This window comes from Conger conger, chromosome 2 (genome assembly GCF_963514075.1).
Source record: "Conger conger chromosome 2, fConCon1.1, whole genome shotgun sequence".
Classification (NCBI taxonomy): Eukaryota; Metazoa; Chordata; class Actinopteri; order Anguilliformes; family Congridae; genus Conger; species Conger conger.
In genome coordinates, this window is record NC_083761.1 from 29,524,852 (window position 1) to 29,545,510 (window position 20,659).

Here is a 20,659-nt window from a genome sequence, read left to right on the forward strand (position 1 = left end):
AGCTAGCTACAAAGTGGTGTTTTATTGGGGCTTTTGTATAAATAACACTATTAGATTGTCACATATACAAATATATGTACAAATTCTTCTCAGCAGGGAGATCAGTGACAAGTTCAATGTGTCGAAGTCAACTGTAGAGGCCTGCTTCCAAAGAGTCATCAATGTAATAGTATGGCCTACAGGTGCAAAGTACCTTGCCTGAAGTACCTTGATAGGAACAGAATTTATTTGATCCCAATATGCAGCATGGCCTGCTGTGTTCTGCGTAACCTGTGTCTCACCAATGAGGAGGATGTGGAGAACATGATCCAGGTGTGTCATAAGTAACTGCTAACTAATGCTCTTGTTTTGTAACAATTGGCTTGATCCTTATCCCGTAGGCAAAGGTGTTCATATAAGCCAGGTTTGTTAAACAATATTACTATGACCAGCTGATTTGCGCAGAATATGCATAGACCTGGCTTGTATGAATACAGGGCCAATTATGAATATTTGACAAATTCATTGATAAACCAAACCATAGTCTAAAGCAGGGGTCGGCAACCCTGGTCCTGGAGGGCCGCAGGGTGTGCTGGCTTTTGTCGTTACTCAGCACTTAATTGATCGATTAAAGCAGTGGATTACACAGTTAACTCGCCTCACCTGGTTTCTTGGGTCTGAATCAGTTGCTGGTATTAAGGCGAAAACAAAAACCAGCACACCCTGCGGCTCTCCAGGACCAGGGTTGCTGACCCCTGGTCTAAAGAATTACATGACATCAGTTTGCTTCACAACCATGTGGCAGCAGTTTTATGGAAAACCGGTGTCCCTAATGATTTGCAAACACAGTGTACAACATCCCTTATGCAGGAGGAGCCACCACAGGAGTTATATCAGGACCAAGAGCAGATGTTGCCAGTAAGAGAAATTACATCGCCCACATCCTCACTCCTGATCTATAATATCATAACATACACCCCTGTAAACTGTGACTGTAAATACTATTTGTGTAATATCATAATATGGATATGTAAATACTACTTGAATCTTTATTGAATGTGTTAATATACCTTGAATCATAATCTGAATGTGTAAATACCATTTGAATCTTACCTTGAAAAAGACAGTTACGATAAATTAGTTCTGAAGTTGAAATTATTTTTTAAATTATATTTAATAATACATTATTTCATTCTCACTTGTTTGTTTTTTATTTTTCTCACTTTTTTAGAAAAGCTAAAATTTGGCTCTGCTGTTCCAGGATTTGGCGCAACATGCCCATCTTCTCCCTGTGGCATTCTGATGCGTCTTCTGACCTCATCTGGGCCGATACCTCTCTTCTGTTTGTTTCTTTTCAGTACTCCTGAAGCCAAGCTGTCTGCACTTTTTTGTTAAAATTTTTGTCTTTGTTGAAGATACTGTCCCTCGTCTTCTTGCTCCTCTGGTCCGGTGGGTGGTGGTAGGACAGTGGTGGGTGGAGGCAGGAGGCTGGATGGAGGTTTAGTTTTGGTGGCTTTAAGCCACTGATGCTGCTGGCCCTTGACAGAGGGTTTATGTTTGGGTGTTTGTGCAGCAGTTCATCAAGGGGGGCAAAATAAGGGCAAGTAGCTCTGGCAGGACCAGACCACTTCTTATTGGCCAGCGTGTCTTTGTAGACTTTCAGCATCCTTTTCCATTTATTCTCGCATTGTGCCCCAGTAACTACATACCCCTCCATAGCCATTTATCTGGCAAACAGTTCCCAAGATGGGGATCATTTCTGTTGAGGTAAAGTTGGCTCTATGGGATTCAAAGTGTGAGATGAGAAGCAGGACAGCACCTTGCCCCCAGCTAAACCCTGTCTTGTCCTCAGTTGACTCTCTCTGACTGGACTGCACTGATTGACTGGACTATGATTCTGGCTCTAAAACAATTGAATGAATACATTCAATGAATTAATAAGTGTAAAAGGTACAGATATATAATGTTAGCAGCTGTTTCATGTTTTATGGAAAACTGGTGTGAAGTGGCTACAGAGGGCCTTAGATACAACGCCCGTAGCCCTGCCTATCCACTAGAGGGGAGACAAATGGACGTTGCTCTAACAAATGGACGTCAATTCATTCCATGCACAAACATTATTATTACCAGTTTTGTCACACGTAGATGCGTATTGAAGAATACTGGCGAGAGTGCCAATCAAGAATTAATTTTCAAACTGGGACTATGGGCGCTCTGAATTTCCGAACGACCAGAGGGCACCCCGGGTGCCCATAGAATTTAGTGCTGTTATTGTGTTATCAGGTAAAATTATAACCCGTCGAAAGTCAGAATTTGACCTCTTGACAGATTCATGTTCTGAGACTAAGGAGGTGTTAATATCGACCGCCATAAGACATCTTGGCACCATCGGCGTTCAGACCCGTTTTCAACATTAAGTCAATGGTATGTAACAATGGCAGGCATTTATATAGCGCCTTTATCCAAAGCGCTGTACAATTGATGCTTTTCCATTCACCCATTCATACACACACTCACACACCGACGGCGATTGGCTGCCATGCAAGGCCCCAACCAGCTCGTCAGGAGCATTTGGGGGTTAGGTGTCTTGCTCAGGGACACTTCGACACCGCCCAGGCAGGGGATCGAACCGGCAACCCTCCGACTGCCAGACAACTGCTCTTACTGCCTGAGCCATGTCGCCCCTTAACATACACAGTTGTCAATCAAGCAAATGTAGTCGCAATCTGTGTTTTTTCTCTTCACTAATGTCTCCATATTGAGCTATTGGGACAACATACAGCAATACTTTTTAAAAAAATGTTTTTTACATTTTTTAACATACACACACTCACACCAATGGCGATGGCGATTCATTCACCCATTCATACACTCACACACCGACGGCGACTGGCCGCCGACCAGCTCGTATGGAGCATTTTGGGGGTTGGGTGTCTTGCTCAGGGACACCTCGACACAGCCCGGGCCGGGGATTGAACCGGCAATCCTCCGACGGCCAGACGACTGCTCTTACTGCCTGAGCCATGCCGCCCCCATATACAGCAATACTTTGCGGACGAATCAGGGACAGATTACGTCACTATCTTACACGCATAGTGGAGGAGCCGCACTCGGTGTCTCTACTGCGCAGTCTCCGGCTCCAAATTGTATAACATGGCGGCGCCGGTAAACTTCAGCTCCGCGGCTTCAAGCCGTTTTTCGCAAGCCCATGGATAGTCAGTGAGTGACGTAACAGGCACTCGGTCCATACTTTTTCTCGTCTATGCTCCGAAGACGTCTTTGAAGGACAGTGACTAATCAGGCAGAGCGGCAACGAGGCGTCAAGGCAACGTTAAGACGCAGCCATTCTCGACCGACCTTTACGGAAACAGAGGTTTGGCAAGTTACGCAACGCATGCGCTGTTGCAGGCGCTTTAAACAAGTCCTCAAGAGAGAGGAACATGAAGGCGAGCCGGAGAATGGGCAGGGAAATGGGGGACGGCCACTAATAATTGTAAACACCGTAAATTGTATACAGTGAAAAAAGCAGCCAAAGTTCGAATGGATAAATACCCTTACAAGTTTGAAAATGCGATTTCGAAGTCCCGTATGCGCAATCTCAAGCGAAGTATTAGTTAGTTGAAGGGACTGTTATTGTTTTCTTTGCTGCAGATCTAAAATGGAGGAGCTACTGGCTGTACTCGGCAGCCCTCACGCGTAGGCATTCGAACAAATGGCTAGCGAGTTACCATGGCTAATACAAAGATTATTGTTATTCTGATTGGATTGTAGCTCGTTAGCTTGTTCATAGTGGATTGCTAGCTACGCAAACGGGAAATTATTGTAAAAAAAAAAAAAAAAAGAAGATAAAATATAATGTTAGCAAAGATGAAGGGGTTGCGGGAATTTTCTTCTGGTAGTTTCAACAGGCTGTGTGTTTAGGCGGTTTTAAGTGGCCGGCTTGAAAAATAAGAGCAGTGTCTTGTCTTTTTTGCTGCAGATTGACGTTTTTCCGTGCAGAAAATGGAGGCTGCTTTTGGTTTACTTGTGGGGGAAGCGATAAGTTATTACATTAACAAAAAAGCTAGCTAAATAACTAGCTGACGTTTTCTAGGCAGCCACTGGGAAGGTAAGTTGATATTAGCTGTTTAAGTTAAGTGATCATCTTATTTTGCAAATGTCTAAACTGGTCTGCAAGGTTAGCTAGCATTTTGCTTTAAGTTAATTAACGTTTCTCTAAAAGTTAGCATCTGATCTAGGCGGACGTTATTTGAAATGAGTTTAACTTCCATACATATTCTTTTTGACAGGAGGGAAAACCGATCACAGAGGGCCTTACCCAATGTTATTGGCGGAAAATAACGTGCCTAGCTAAATCCAGTCAATAAATCCATTGGAATCTTAACCTGGCCGTCGGTCATTTGTCCTTGAAAGCAAACGAACCAAAATAATAAAGTAGATGTTAGGTTGATAACGTTAGGCCGTATGGTTACGGAGTATAAGTTGAGTACGCCATGAATATGAGATCTACTGTGTTTGCCAGTGGTGGATATAAACTGGATGCTGAGAAAATCGACTTGGACAAATCGCAAACGGCAACCACCAACTCAATCGGCATCAAGAGAGAGCCGTGCGACTTTGTAATCGACGTTCTTGACGTGCTGGGAGACATCCACAACAACGGAGGCGGACAACAGCTCCTGAAATCCAAGAAACCGATTCACAATCACGCTAGTAAATCCGCTCGGACCCCTGTGGCGGCTGGACAGAACAAAGCGGGTGCAGTGGTAGGGCAGGAGGAGAACTGGGTGAGCTTGGGCGCCCTGACAGCGCCAGGTAAACAGATGGGGGGCGAGGGCACCCCGGTAAAGAGCAAAACCCTATTCGGACAGACGAACAACATGGATAAGACGGACCCAACGGCGGTGAACGCTAACAATAGCTCCAGGGACATTGCAACCGAGGGAAGTGACAGAGGGATTGCAGCTGCAGGAGTTCATAACACTGCATCGCTCGAGCTGAGCTCAGAGGGCAAGTGGAAAAACGTCCGGAAAACCACCAGCCACTCCCCTACTCAAGCTACATGTCTCCGCCAGATCCTGTTGCTGCAACTGGACCTGATAGAACAGCAGCAACAGCAGCTGCAGTCGAAGGACAAGGAAATAGATGAGCTCAAAGCGGACAAGGAGACGGTATGGAAAAGGTTAACTTAAAGGGGCATTGCAATACAACTGGGCTGTGTATCGGAGTTTTTTGGAGGGTGCAACTACACAATAATAGTTACCGTTAGGTCAACCATTTGAACATTATAAGATGGTAATTGTTAAACCAACAATATTATTGGCCATATAATATTCACCATTCAAACATGACACACAGGGCAAAAAAAGCACAGTTGTGCAATATTACCTTAATAACGTTAATGCTTTGGTTTTTACAATATTTTGTGTGTACACAATGTCACTGTGTATATGTATACAAACACATGCATATAGTGTCCTCCGTAACGTTGAAACAGACATAAACCTATTCTTTCTTGATTTGGCTCTGTACTCCACGATTTTTGATTTGTAATCAACAATTATTTTCACATGTGGTTAAAGTGCAGCGTCTCTGCTTTTATTAAAGCTGCAGTAGATACGATTTTTGTGTTAAAACATTATCCTTTCCTATCATTGAAAAGGCTTACTGACATGTTTAGGCTCTGCCTGTGTTTATAGTTTTTAAATTTGGGTTTCAAAATAAACAGTTAACGGACCGACACTGTACCAAAACATTGTATTGTAAAATAGTTGTACAATAATGCTCATTGGTTGAAAATTGGTTGTAATTGCCACGGAGCCAATGGTGTAGAGGGGGGGGGGGGGTTCAACATCAGCATGTTCATAGAGAAGGGGTGGGATAAACAATGTTGTGGTTTGTGGTTTGTTTATTGCTGCAATTCCTCTCTTGACCGCGAGGGGGTTTCACCGTGTAGAAATTGGCACTTTTTGTAGCTCATCATTTCAGGGAATCATAATGTTTGGGGTGTATTAATACTACGTAAATGTAAATAGTCATGCATGCTATGTCGGCTTAATCTGTGACACATGTCTGTGATACTGCTGAGTATCTTTGGTCATCTTTCAGTTATCTTCAGCTTTTCCATGCTTCCGTAGCTAGTTGCTTTAAGCTTTCTCTTCTGCATATGAAATGCATGTTCTATCTGATCGAGTGGCTGACTTGTCCAGTTAACAATTCTCCGATTTCTTAAGCAGTATGTTTATACCACCCAATGTGTTTGGAGACATTTGCTACAACTTGAGCAAATGCTTCTGTACACTTCAAAATTAATTCTGCTGTTGCTATTAGCAGTTACTTCATCAGTGAAGACAAGTAAGCCAGTATCGATGGCAGCCATACATGCCAAAACCATAACACCCCCAACACCATATTTCACAAATGAGGTGGTATGCTTTGGATGTTGGGCAGTTCCTTTTGGCCTCCACAGTTTGCGCTTGCCATCACTCTGATGCAAGTGAATCTTCATCCATCCACAAAACCCTTTTCCAGAACTGGCTTTTTTAGGTACTTGGCAAACCTGGCAATCCTGGTTTTGCAGCTAACTTGTGATTGTTTGTGAAGGCTTCTGCAGACAGTCATTACATCCAAGCCTGCCTCCTGAGCTGAGTGTTTCTGATCTGTCGTACAGGTATTTGGGGGCTTTCTTCATTATGGTGAGAATAAATACAGCCCCTTTGTATTTACTGAGCCTCAGTAGTGCTCTTCTCCTAATGTTTCAGATAATTGGTTTTGGTAAGCAACATACTTTTGTTTGACCTGTGCCTCTGACTGTTTTTATTTATATTTATTTTTTATTATTTTATTTCTCATAATGGCTTCCTTCACATTCACTGGCACGACTCTGGTCCTCATGTTTAAAAATGCCAATAATGGACTCCAAAGGCAATCAAAAGCCTTGAATAAAGACTAGATACTGACAGCTCATATCTGCAATTGAACACACTTGACAAATCAGAAGCACCTGTGAAAGCATTTTCCCAAGCATTATTGTGCCCTGAAATCGAGGATCATGTATGAAAAGTGTTCATTTCTACATTGTGACACCAAAATGTATAAAATACCTTATAGAGAAATCTGCACCTCAAGTAGCCTTCATGTGACTTGTTTGAGTACAGAAATTGAGGCTTACAGACCCAACTCGCAGAAACAACTCAGCATGAGGACCAAAGGATTGTCAGTGTCCGTAATGCAGGTAATCATTAGGTTGAAAAATCTGAATAAGTCACTTGGTAGACCACAGAAGACCAGTGTAGTCGATGACCAAATAATCTTTTGAATGGTGAAGAAAAATCCCTTAACTGTTCAACTGTTCAACAGATTAACCCATTATGGACTAAAGCACCTTATAGAAAACCTATAGATAGGCATAGGAATCGCAATGCATTTCAACGGTCATGTGTCTCGTAAAACGGTCATATGATCCGTATGACAAGCTGGCGTCTCATCCGTGTGTGAAGGGAGATGTAACGCGCGGGTCACATCCATCTGTTAATGTGTAGATGTGTCAACAAGAGACGACTACGCGAAAAGTGTAATGTTCTTGACTGCCCAAGTCTCACCTGACCTCAATCCAATTGAGCATTTTTACACATTTTGGTTTCACCAAATGTTAATTGTGTGCGGATTTAAAATTGTGGCAAATCAGATGTAAATAAGCACCTTTTGTTTCTTGGATGAATCTATATGACTATTGGAAGGTGGATTTCAGTGGGTTCCTATACAGTAGTGATTATCCTCCCAGTTGTTCCCAAGACTGCTTTAGGTTTACCTCTGACATTGGTTTTATGCAATGTGATGTTTTATTGGGAAACACAAGTCTGGATAAATTGCCTATCCAAGTTGTTTGACATGTGCTGCACACCGAACCTGTTAAAAAGTTTGCAAAGTGAATGTTTGCTAGCGAGTCAATTTCAGCATGTGAAATTCAATAGTTGCACTATTTCCAGACCAGCCTGATGCCAGTCCCTTATTTTTGGCATTTTGAACACTTGCTAGGGGCTTTTGTCTCCGCTAAGCTGGTGTTGAATCAGTTGGTATACATATACCCAAAACTAATGCAGTCCTCTATGGCACTTCAAATAATATAGGGCTGCTAATGTGTTAAGTTGTAAAGTACCGAAGTACATTTTACTGTCCCTCAACTTTCTGTTTTTCAATATGTATGATTGGCAAAAAATAGGGTTTTTCTGTGCTTTCTGTGAAACCGTGCATTGTTCATAGCCTGGAGTAAAAAGTTTGTCGGGAGGATGGTCCTTTTAAAAATTTTTTTTATTTTTTTTTATTTTTTTTTTTTTTATAAAGAATTCTTCCGCATGTTTAACTCTGGATATGAGGCGAGTTTGGTGATTGTGTTTGATACAACTTGTGTACCCTTCTTGTGTGTGCATTAGCCTGTAGAAACCTCTGAGTTTGTCTGTCTGCAGCTGTTGGCCCGTATAGAGCGTATGGAACGCCGTTTGCAGCTGGTAAAGAAGGACTCCCGTGACAAGCGACTGTTCCAGCCTCTAGAGCCCTGGACGCCTGAAAGGGAGGATTTTCTGGAAGGCAGTTCAAGTGAAAGCCCACAAATTCATACCACTAAGGCCATCTCGTTTGGCAGAGGTGGCAAAGGCCATAAGAGGTATGGACCAAAACTGCGGTGTGTATAATAGCCAGCACCATCAAAATGTAACATCCAATGTGCTTTGAATAATTTCTTAACTCTTTCAGGCCCAAGATTGCCATATGGCACTCTCGATCCTGTATCTTTTCAGCCAATCAAAACTGCTATAGTAGTTATTTGAGCCCTTATTAAAACCCTACATTTTCTTAACTTTCTCTATTTTCTCAACCAAAGCCAAAACCCCTTGGGATTTGGGTGGAGCCACTTCATATTAGGCTTGGGACTGACAACCAAAAATGCTTCTATCGAACTCTACTTCAACCACAAAAGCTTGTTTTAATACTTTTTTTAAGCCAGTTATTGGTGTTGGCTAGATGATTTAATGGTTAGTAGGATGGGATACGTTGATAGAGATTTGGAAATCGGATTTGGTATTTTAATAGATGTTGACAATACTGAAAAAAAGAAAATGACAGGTATTGCCCTTTAATTTCTTTCTTTACCCATGCCCTTTTTACCTAGGAAGTTTTGCTTCCTCGACTCCAAGACGCCCAAGTCGCGGGGGAAGCCCTCTAAGTTCTCCCCACAGAAATCAGACTCCGAGGTAGGCTCTCCCTTTCAAAGGGAACTCCGCAGCAAGGAAACCCCTGAAAAAATGGGAGTGTCCCGGCCCCTGCTACAGGGAGCCACCCCACCAACAGCCAAGGAGGATCCCCAAAGGACTGCTGCTCAGATGGGGGAGATGCCTTACATGTCCACAACTGAGATGTATCTATGCCGCTGGCACCAGCCACCCCCTTCCCCCCTGCGCGAACCTTCACCTAAGAAGGAGGAGATTGTTGCCAGTGAGTTTAGCATCTTGCCTTTGCACTTGTCAGGTGCCTGTACCTGGAACACATTCAGTGTCATACTTGGGTGATAAGTAGAAGTTGTAGTTGTAAGTCTCTTGTCCCAACCCTTTCTCCACGTTGCTGCCCCAGTTGTGCCCCTTTCAATAATATTGTTGGCCCAGTAAGTGTCGAAGTCTTGATTGGAGTTTATCTTAATCTTTATTCCCACTGAAATGTCCTTAGCCTGTGCCTTTTTTTAACGCTTGGAAGTTGGACCCTTTATGCTTATGCATTCTGGATGCCTTTGTGGATTGGATACAAGTTTAAATCTGAGGGTGTTGCAACTGATTGAGTTTTTGTTAATGTTTTTGCAGTCCCTTCTTGGAGAGAGAACTGTATGGATCCCCTGGAGGAGGAGGCAATCTCTGACATCCCTGAGGTGAGTGAGGAGATATTTCATGCTCATAAATCATCCAGATAAGAGTCCGGATAATTTAAACTTTCCCTTTCTCCCATCTAGAATTTGGATGACGGTGTGTTTTTGAAACGTCACGCAAAGCTAGAGCTGGATGAGAAGAGAAGGAAAAGGTAATACGATTTTTTCCCTGAAGCTGCATATTTCTCATCTGTACCCATGCCCAGATCATACAGCTCCTGCTGCTGGTATCTCTACACTCATCCTCCTCTACCTGCTGCCCTTAAACTGTAATCTTTTGCCTCTCCTGACAGTCCTGTCCTTCTCCCCCCCCCTTGTTTGCCCCTCTGTCTCTCCTCTTCAGATGGGACATTCAGAGGATCCGTGAACAGCGTATGTTCCAGCGGCTCCAGCAACGCATGAACAAGAAGAAGGGCATCCAAGAGAGTGAGCCAGAAGTGTTGTCCTTCTACCCAGATACAGAGGATGGTATGACTCAATCAGCCAAATCCAAACCTCAAGCTCATCTTCGGTTTTCTGGACCCCTCGTTCTCCTCAAATTTTAATTCACAATACACTTTCCTGATATTTTTAGTTCAGCCATGTGGCTGCTACAAATGTGTGGGTGTCAAAAAAAAACATTGCAGCATGTGCAACGACACTGGAAAATCGAATGGCCTACCCCACCAGCCTGTAAAACGTTATTTTACTTTTACAGATCACCTCTCAAAAGACATGAAACCAAGAAGATGAGCAAACATGTGCCGCATAATCGGCACTAGTTGAGTTATTCACATTCTTAAAGGATTACGGCAGTAATTTCTTTTTTGTTTGTTTTGTATCGTCAACATATTCTATGAAATTGCAAAAATCTAAAATGTTTCTGTCCAACTTCATTTTAGTTGGACGCTGAAGTCATTAAATACAGCTCTGACCTGTGTAGATTTCTATCAAATTTATTGAAAAACGGAGCATATTGTTAGATGGAGCAAATTTAGATGGAGACTATTTCAGTAACTCCGTGCCGCACATTTTCTTTACCATAGACGGTAAAAAGAAATCAGAACCAAATGTCAGTTACGTCACCCACTGACTATCCAAAGCGTTTTGAAGCCTGGAAATTTTTGGAGCCGGAGACTGAGCAGTATGGTAGCCGATGGGGCTCCTCCACGAAGCATCTGATACTTTGTGGATGAATGTCCCTGATTAATCCACAAAGTATTGCTGTGTTGTCCGAATAACACAATAACTTAATAAAGAAAATTGGCACGTGGAGGCATTAGATGAGGGGAAAACACCGATTGCGACTACCCAAAAAGCTGAAGCTAAGTGATTGTTGGCTTGGATAGTGGGAGACCTCCTGGGAAAACTTAAGATGCTGCTGGAAGTGGTGTTGGTGGGCCAGTAAAGGGCAATCTTCCCTCCGGTCAAATTACCCCCAATATCCCAGTGCAGTGATTAGGACACTGTGCTATAGGAGATGCTGTCTTTCGGATGAGACTTTAAACCAAGGTCCTGTAGTCGTTAAAAGATCCCATGAGACTCTACCCAGGTCTTCTTGTTTACTTATGGTGCAAATTTGCCTCTAGCATATTATGTAGTTTGCTAATGTACTACATTTGGTCTAGTTGGTACAGATGATAAATGGACCATATCAGTAATTACAATGATTACATGCAGGTACATTGGTTGCAGTGACCGACTGATCCCAAGCCCCTCTGTAATTTCGTGGCCTTCCAATCACAGCCTGGCAACCATTGCTATCCACTCTAACCTCGGTCACAAATTCTGGAGAATTGTGTTTTAAGCCAGCAAACATGGTTAAAAGATATGCCTGAGGGCTTGTGGCAGCCGATACCCTCACAGTATAGATGTTTTTTTTAATCCATTTCTGAAACCCAAAACAAAATTACCTGCTATCAGTTATTACATTATACCAAAACAAACTCTAACCCCTTAATTATCACCCCTTTTCTAGACACAATCTTAAAAATATTTGTATTCCGAGAATTACTCTAAATATTACAAAAACAATGTGAAACACGGTGAACATGGAAGCTTTTTTTTCTCACGGAAAAGATTTTCAGTTTTTGTACTGGATACAGATTATTGTAGCTTAAAATATTTTTAAGATTGTACACTTGGAAATTTAAAATGTTCAAATTTGAGGACACTATCACCAAAAATGAGCATTCTGCATCTTCTAGTCTGTCTAGGCAGTTCTCCAAAAAGGAGTCCAAAAGGACTCATGGAAACTAAATTATATTGGTCTCATGAGGAAAACAAAATCCAGAAAAAAAGTGTGCAGCTCTCCTCAGTGACAGGTCGAGAATATCATAAGTACTATAATTACAATAATACCACCTTGTATACTAATATATTCATTGAGGTCCATTGATTGAAGTTTTTGTCAAATACCCAACCCCCATCAACAATTCAAACACATTACATAATTTCAAACGCTATTTATTATTCAAAAGCAGGCTGAATAATAATACAATATTTTGAGAATGTATTTAGTTGCTCACCGATAGAAAATGGGGTCACGTCACTGAAAATGCCCTCTATTGTGTTCTATCACGGTCTTCCTCAGAAATATCCACTCAGACGAGAGATTCCTTGGGACTCTTTAGACGTAGGCATCACAAAATATTTTTTTGGAAACGTAATTTCATTAGCTAAAATGCTTTTTAGTAGTCACTTTGCATTACATTACATTAATGGCATTTGGCAGATGATCTTATCCAGAGCGACGTACAGTTGATTAGACTAAGCAGGAGACAGTCCTCCCCTGGAGCAGTGCAGGGTTAAGGGCCTTATTGTGGCTACACCGGGGATCGAACCACCTTGTGAGTCCCAGTCATGTACCTTAACCACTACACTACAGGCGACCCATAACGATTTAATTCATAAAATAAACTATATATACACTTCAATAACATGCCCGTAGTCGGTTATTTGAGGAGATGATTTTTTTCTGCATTTTCTTACACACAGATGGGAGTAATGCATTTTCTCTGCAACTAAATTACAAATACTGGTCAGAGACTGTTGTAATTGGGCTGATTGTATTCGAGCCTGTACAAAATAGATAGTAGCATTTCTATGTTCAAGCACTTTTGTAGAAGTAAACAACGGCGGAAGTTGAATGATAATTGCTCCAGAGAAATTCTAAGTAAACAATGGACATTCTATCAAAGTTTCTCAGAGTTTGGAATGAGAAACTATTATGCATTTGGTCTGTCATAAATATTATGCAAGTGGAAAGGGATTCCACCAAATATCAAGAAATTCTAGAGGCTAATGTTCAAAGGTCAGTCCAGACAATGAAGTTGAAAAGAGGTTGGGTATTCCAGCAAGACAATGATCCAAAGCGTACCTCAAAATCAACCATGAAGTTACCTCCAGGAAAGAGTGATGAAGATTTTGGAATGGCCACCACAGCTCTCAGAATCTGTGGAGAGATCTCAAATATGCCGTACATGCAAGAAATGTCATGTTTAATGTTGTACCTTTTAGAGGTCAGGCTCGCTTCTGTTCCCTTGGATATTCATTGTAAAAGGAATATCCTTTTTGACCAGGGGTGTATTATCGCACCAAATTATTGCACACTACTGTATGTTTCTGAAATCCCAAAAATCTTGATAGTTATTTTTTTTTTGGTACGGTTAACTGGTAAACTGAATTACTCCGGCCTTTATTCAGAAAGCTTGACCGAGAGCCGCGGTGGCGCAACAGGCTAAGACGCAGCAGACTTGTGGTTGCAGTTTGCTGCAGTTGCACACCAGGGACTGGGGTTTGATTCTCAGTCCTGCCAAAAAGCCAAGTTTGGCTGGCTCGCGTGGAGCAGCAATAATTGGCTCGCTGCTCCAGAGGGAGGGACTTGGCAGGGTTAGTAGATCGCCGCACAAACAAGCACCTTGAGCGCCTCGGAATCACGGTCATGACTTGTGAGTCAAGACTGCTTGAAGAAGGCGTGTTGCTCTCCGGCCGCCGAGGGACGGGGTGTGGCGGTGTATCTAATACTATTGAATCAGACGGGGCTACCAAAAAAAAGGAAAGAAGAAAGCTTGACCAACGTAGCAACAGTAACCAAGCACGGGTGGGGCTTGGGATTATCTTTAATGAAATGTTTACTGCAAAAGTATGTGTACTTTGTTGGCTGCCATTTTTTCAGCGTCACTCGCTGTATTGTGGTCAGGGCTGCCGGTGTTCTGATGATTTGTCCTGCATTGTCGGAGTGTCCTATCTTATCTATTGATCTTTGTTACACTATCGGAAAAAAGTAAATTCAAATCAAATCTTTAACTGAATACATGGGCTTTTAGCTGCAAAAGCAGCTGATGTGATTGTGTGACTGGTGACTGATAACAAGCTGGCTAACCTCCAAACAATACACAACTCCAGTGCTTCTTTCACTTTGACATCTTGCATTTAAAAGCTTAAAAACTCTTATTTTTATCAGATCATCAAAATGAAGACGAAAGCCCAAAACTGGACATTTTTATATACACATTGATTTATATGAAATTGGCCATCATGACTTCCGACTGGTTATGATAGAACAGGTCACAAATGGTGCAATAACGGTGTGATTTGGTTGGCCAGCAATAGTAGTAAGCTTAATTCTCCATCCAGGTGGGCCTTCCGATGGCTCGGTGACATCACAAGAAAACTATGAATTAGAAAGACATTAAGTAACATTTACCATGCAAACCAATCTAACAAAGTCATCTTCATCTGTTCTTCTGTTCATTTTTATAATAATAGCAATAATGATTTTTTTTTATTTTTTATTTTTATCATTCCTCACTCTCCAGTGGAGTCCCTGATGATCACACCCTTCCTGCCTGTGGTAGCATTTGGCCGACCATTGCCAAAACTCACACAACAGTAAGTGTCACATCTTGCATCACAGTCTACCTCTACATGCACTCAGCAATCTTAATTTTTACACCCCCAGGTGCTTATGCGAGTTGTTCTGTTTGAAACTATCCCTTGTACATCCCCTTCTTCCATGCAAAATGGTTGCTCTACCTCTCCTCCTACAGGAACTTTGAGCTGCCTTGGCTGGATGAGCGCAGCCGCTGCCGCATTGAAATGCAGAAGAAGCAGACTCCCCACCGGACCTGCCGGAAGTGAGACAATGTCTTCGAACCTATTCAAGAGTGAAACTTAATTCTACTACACTGGAAAAAGACCATTTTTATGAGAGCCAATCAGAAGAGTCTGACTGAGCTACCACTAGTGTAGCGCATGGTATGGCCTGCCAGGGAGCGTGGGCAAACTCTCTGACCATCAGCCTCTTATGGATGAGGATGAAGACCAGGGAGGGGCTTGTGGGTGGCAACAGCCAGCTGATCTAGATTCACCTTGGTCTCAATTTAAAATGGAGCAGCTGCACTTCAGTTCTGTTAAAAAATGCAACAGAATGTGTACCCATGCTAATTATTATAGCAAAAATGTAAAACCCCATGTGTAACCTCAAGCTTATGGGCAATGTTGCATGTACACATTGCAAATAGAGCTCCCTTCACAGTCCCCACATGATTCATTGTGGGGTTGGTCTTGGACGTATTGCCATTCAAAATAGAATGAATTCCCCGAAACCGGTTTTCCCTGGTCTGCATTTTTGCAGTGTAATGTTTTCTTGTGTGGCCACAGGGCTTTAAAGAGCTTTCACGTTTGCACTAATGCGGATTCTGGGTTCCTAATCCTCTCAGCATTGTTTTTCTGCCATAGCTTTACATGTATGCATTGGCAGAGTTTTTTTTGTGCACTTGAAACTGGCTGGGAAATGTATAAGAAATGACTTAATGGTTTAAGCCTAAGGCTCATGTCAACCAAAGTGGAGATTAGCGTCAGGGCTCAACCATGGGACATTAAGGGACACCAGGATGTGCTTGCAAATGGTAACAGATTAAACTGACTGGCTGATGCCACAGCAGTTTGAATCTTCTCATGAAGCTTCCCATATCATAGCTTAACCAGAAATTGGAGTGATTGGTGAAAACTAATTGGTTTCTTACTCTTGGTCCTGGGGATGCACGGTGTATGCCGTTTTTGTTCCAACCATAATATTACATCACATGTTATTTGACTTGACGCTTTTATCCAAAGCAGGAGCAATGTGGGGTTAAGGGCCTTGTTCAAGGGTCCAACAGCTGTGCGGATCTTATCATGGCTACACCGGGGATCGAATCACCGACCTTGTGGGTCATGTACCTTGACCACCACGCTACAGTCTGTCAGCAGGGTACAAGCTCTAATTTGTTCTTAATTAGACACTTTTCCAGTCTGTTGAATATTAATTAAATCATTTTTCATTTATTAAATTACAAACTATCATCTGAAATGAGTTTGGTCCTATTTGCTGAGAGTGGAAACCTGAAAAGAATATGTAAAATTAATGTTTACTGACTGCAAATGGCATCAAACAAATCTACATTGTGCAAAAACTGCATATACCGTGGGTTCCCAGGACCAAGGTTGAAAACTCTATGATATTGTGAACAATAATTAAACCTGATCTACACTTGTCATACACAATATCACTGAAAGAGCTCTTGCCCCATATATTCCAACAACATGACAACATGACAACCCCCAGACTCCCATACCTTGAACCTTTGGGTTCACTTTTCTTCCTGTCTGTAAAATTCTGTATTTTGCACTTCAGAAGTCATAGCAATGAACACATTCTGAAAAGCTGCTGTGTTGATTTATGAAAAAATAAAAAATAAAAAACCCCGCTCTGAACATGCAAAATGATGGTAAAAAGAAGATAAACAAGTCTACAGTCAAGTGGGTTGATTTTAAAGAAATCCATATTATGCATGCATGCTCCTTGGATGTTATTTTCTGCTGTACAGATATCACCATTTGGGGCTGTGTGTCTGTTTTGCTTTCCTCTTGTTTACAGAAGGATTGTTTTTTGTCTTTAAATCGGCCAATTTCTGTGTTTTGGCTGGTGTACCCAAATATGTAAATATTTACTGGCTGGTCAACTGAGGTTGGCATTTTGTTGGCAGTAGAGATTAAAACAAGTATGGTATATATGGCCCTAATACTTATTTGTGAGTTGAATAGAAAGCAAACCATTCACAGGATACTTTGATTTGACTAGGATCATTATTTAGACACAAAGTTTATTAAAGTTACTTATAGTAACCAATTTGGCTGTGTGCTGCATCAAAGTGGTGGAAATGCTACCTTAAATTAGCATTAAGGTAAAAGGCTGGAGAAGTATATCCCTCTGTTTGACTGGAATGTGACATTTGGCATTGCTGGGTACACCTGTGTGTTGATGCATGCTGGTATCTCACTTTTTGAGAAAAATTTAACTGGTTTATTTGACTATGGCACCATTCTGAGGTCTGCAGGATTGACACCCAGTAGGTAATCTGAATCACAATCATTCTGGGTTCACCTGCAGTGGGTCTTCTCTGAGCTTCTCAGAGACTCAGTGTGGGCAATATTTTCTTTATTTAAGGTATGATATGAAAAATTATTTCTATTAATTCCAAAAGGGTCATATTTCCCATTCTAAACATTGAGACATTTTGTTCTTTATTGAACTGTTATTATTTAGATGCTCCCACTGATCTCATTCCTGATAGTGACCATTGGATGTGCCCTGGAGACCTCAGTTGCAATGAAGCTTGTACTGCACCTAAAAACTGCACATTTTTTGTGTTCTTGGATTTGTCAGCAACTTCTAGTAGCAACATTTGTGAGCAAATTATGATTATGGCTTTATTCAGAGTTTGCCCCCAAACCCACTACTGTTGTGTTTAGGAGTTAATCAAGATGCTTAGCTCTTTTGATTTTGTTCTTTTCCATATCTTAGTGACCTTTGCTGATGTTAAACTGTCTGGTTCCTGTTGATGCAGTGCTTGTGTCGCTGTGTGCTGCCCTATCGCTTTCCCATTTAACTGCTGGTATGATAGCTTCGTCTCTCACCACTGCAATGCTACAGAAGACAAATAAACCTAGATTTTAGAAATGTAAAATTGGCCTTCTGTATATAGCTTCCAGAAAAACATTGTACATATGGAAGACATGGCTGTTATTTTTTTATTATTTAAAGTCTGAGTGTTCAGTATGTTCAGTATTGATATTATGTTTTAAAAAATGCTTGTATGTTGACAAAATAATTAACAAGTTTAATTGTTTTGCAATAAAATACAAAATTCTGAATATATTTGTTTGACTTTGTCCACACGCTTGTATTCATACAATCAAGCAAAGGTCTTTAAACCAATGAAAGATTTTACAATTCCTGTTGGAAGTCACATGGCTTCTGGTTATTTCACAGTTTAGATTGGCTACCGATGTCAGGTGATCCGAAATGCCATTGTGGATTTTAAAAAATATATTTAAAGCCTTGTTTAATTTGAAGCCTTGTGATGTTAAAAAATTTAGCATTCTTCAGTGTAATGATTCCATCTTATAAAATTAAATTATGCTTAGTTGGACATGTATGTGGCCAGAACTCCAAGCCTGTAAAATGTGTAATTGTTATGTTCTTCCCTGGTGAACTTGTTGGAAGCCACATCCCAATGTCATTGTAAGGTAGGTCTATGTTTCCATTGGATTTCACTTGAACTGGAAGGATGCACTGGGTGATACAGGGGACCCACTTCCAGTTGATTTGGAAGGCGGTCAGTCTGATGTGTTTTTATTTATAGGGGAGGAGGCTTTATGGCTATTGAAATACCAACAAGAGGCTACAGACAGGCCTGCAGTTAAAGGTACAATAGGTAAGATTTCTGTCTTAAAACATTGTTATTAGACTATTGTAAATCCCTTTCTATCACTGATATATTGCCTCACCCTCTGCCTGTGTTTATAGTCCTTAAATTTGGGTTTCAAAATATGCAGTTGACGGCCTGGCGCTCTGTACCAAAACCTCAAATAGCTGTAATTCAAGCGCATTTGTTGAAAATTTGTTTAAATTACCACAGCCACTGGCGTTTCAACATCAGCATGTTCACAGAGAAGGGGTGGGATAAACTCTTGTGGTTTGAGTTATGATGCGTTGTGTGTTCAGAGATGCTCTCCTGCATACCACTGTGATGTGTGGTTATTTACATTATTGTCACCTTCCTGTCAGCTTTGACCAGTCTGGCCATTCTCCCCTGATTAACAATCTCATTAACAAGGTGTTTCTCTCTGCAGAACTGCTGCTCACTATTTTTTAGTTTTTTGCATCATTTTGCACTCAAACTCTAGAGATTAGTGTGCATGAAAATCCCAGGAGATCAGCGGTTTCTGAGATACTCAAACCAAAAATCATTCCACGGTCAAATGAGCCATGAGCCGGTGTTGAACGTACTGAAAGTACAGCGCAGTTGAGCCCTAAAACTTAACTTTAATGCTATCAGCAGGCATTCCGCGGACCAGCTTAATAGTTCGGAATTTTATTTTGGTAGGTAGTATATTGAAATGTAGCTAGCTATGTGTAGGCTGCAATAATATATTTCATGTATTGTCTTAATTGCTTTAAAGTTTAATTTAGCTAATTTTACATTACATACAATGTAATTGCAGCCTATGTAATTTTACTTTAACATCAATGTAGCTTTGGAAGTTTTTGAAAGACGAAATTCAACCCAAAAACTGAAAATAATCTATTTGGTTTGTTGATTCAAAGAGAATATTTCATTGTATCCTGTCCAGCCTGCCCAGTGGTACATGTTGTTTGAAGTAGACCACCATAGTTACAGTACCCATAGCAGGTATTAATGCATTGTGTGTTGGAAGCTTTGTCAGTGCATTGGTCAAGATAATGTTCTCGGTGCTTCTGTGAATTTCCTGTCTTTCAGCTTTTGCCAACCATTATGACATTATCTCTCACTTTAAACATAATTTTTGTGTTGAATTTCCAGACTTTTTTTTACCGGAAGGTAATGTAATCATAACTATGTAAACAGTGGTTGCCCTAACCGATGGTATCTTGTGTTATCAGAAAGTAAACCAAAATCTGCATTTTACAATATTCCATTTGCGTTCTGAATAAACTCCACCAATTTTGTCATAATAACTTGAACTATTAATTCATTATTAATAGTTATTAATTAACTATTATTAATCATTTTATTTGACCATTTAAAAAGAATGGAGAACCTTAAGTAGTTTAATACTGTTACCTATCAAATACATAATGGCCCTTACACGTAAATGCCACAGCAGCAAGAGTTTCAATGAAGTAACCAACAAGCTTTGAACCCCTTGTACCACATTCTTTTCCGCCTTTTCTGGACCGAGTCAAAAATGAAATAGCTGAAGTTACAGTAATTGTCCGGAAGCATTGCGATGGCTGATTTTGTAAAACTTTCAGCTACCGTTTGGCTTGTGCCATTGCAAGTGGATTTTTTAAAGTTTGTTTTAAACCAACTAGTTAGCTAGGCCACTAAGCAAGCGCAAAAAGAGAAGAATTGAAATAGATGCAAACACTTTACTTTCTATAACTTGCTACCCAGGACCATGTAAATATTATGATACAAACTACAACACATGCTAGATGCCGAAAGCTGATCGGCTTAGAAACACATTCAGATATTTCCACAGGGTCAGTCTATGTGTGTGTGTGTGTGTGGCAGCAATTATTTGGTAAGTTGCAGTTGCTGTAGCTTCTCAAATCAGCACCTTTTAATACAACAAAATCAGAATCTGCATTTTTCCCCCCCTGCTTATATAATGAAGGAATACTGCATTAGTGTGACCACTGATATGAAGATGTCTGTAATCAGTAAATATAGTGCGTTACATAGAACAATCAGCCGAAAC

At 41.0% G+C, this 20,659-nt stretch overlaps 1 protein-coding gene across 3 annotated transcripts; it reads left to right on the forward strand.

Annotated features, from left to right (window-relative positions):
- The first annotated feature begins 3,118 nt into the window (after positions 1 to 3,118).
- Positions 3,119 to 18,067, forward strand: msl1b (MSL complex subunit 1b). Of its 3 annotated transcripts, none has more exons than XM_061229532.1 (10): positions 3,119 to 3,352; positions 3,959 to 4,087; positions 4,269 to 5,150; positions 8,445 to 8,641; positions 9,146 to 9,468; positions 9,828 to 9,892; positions 9,974 to 10,041; positions 10,233 to 10,357; positions 14,689 to 14,761; positions 14,920 to 18,067. In XM_061229532.1, the coding sequence occupies exons 3-10, from the start codon at positions 4,473 to 4,475 to the stop codon at positions 15,008 to 15,010; spliced, it is 1,620 nt and encodes a 539-aa protein (XP_061085516.1). In that variant the 5' UTR covers positions 3,119 to 3,352; positions 3,959 to 4,087; positions 4,269 to 4,472; the 3' UTR covers positions 15,011 to 18,067. The 3 variants fall into 3 exon arrangements, with proteins under 3 accessions (XP_061085516.1, XP_061085501.1, XP_061085507.1); XM_061229517.1 differs by having other exon boundaries at positions 3,348 to 3,472; XM_061229523.1 differs by lacking the exon at positions 3,119 to 3,352 and adding an exon at positions 3,361 to 3,675.
- Positions 18,068 to 20,659: the final 2,592 nt, after the last annotated feature.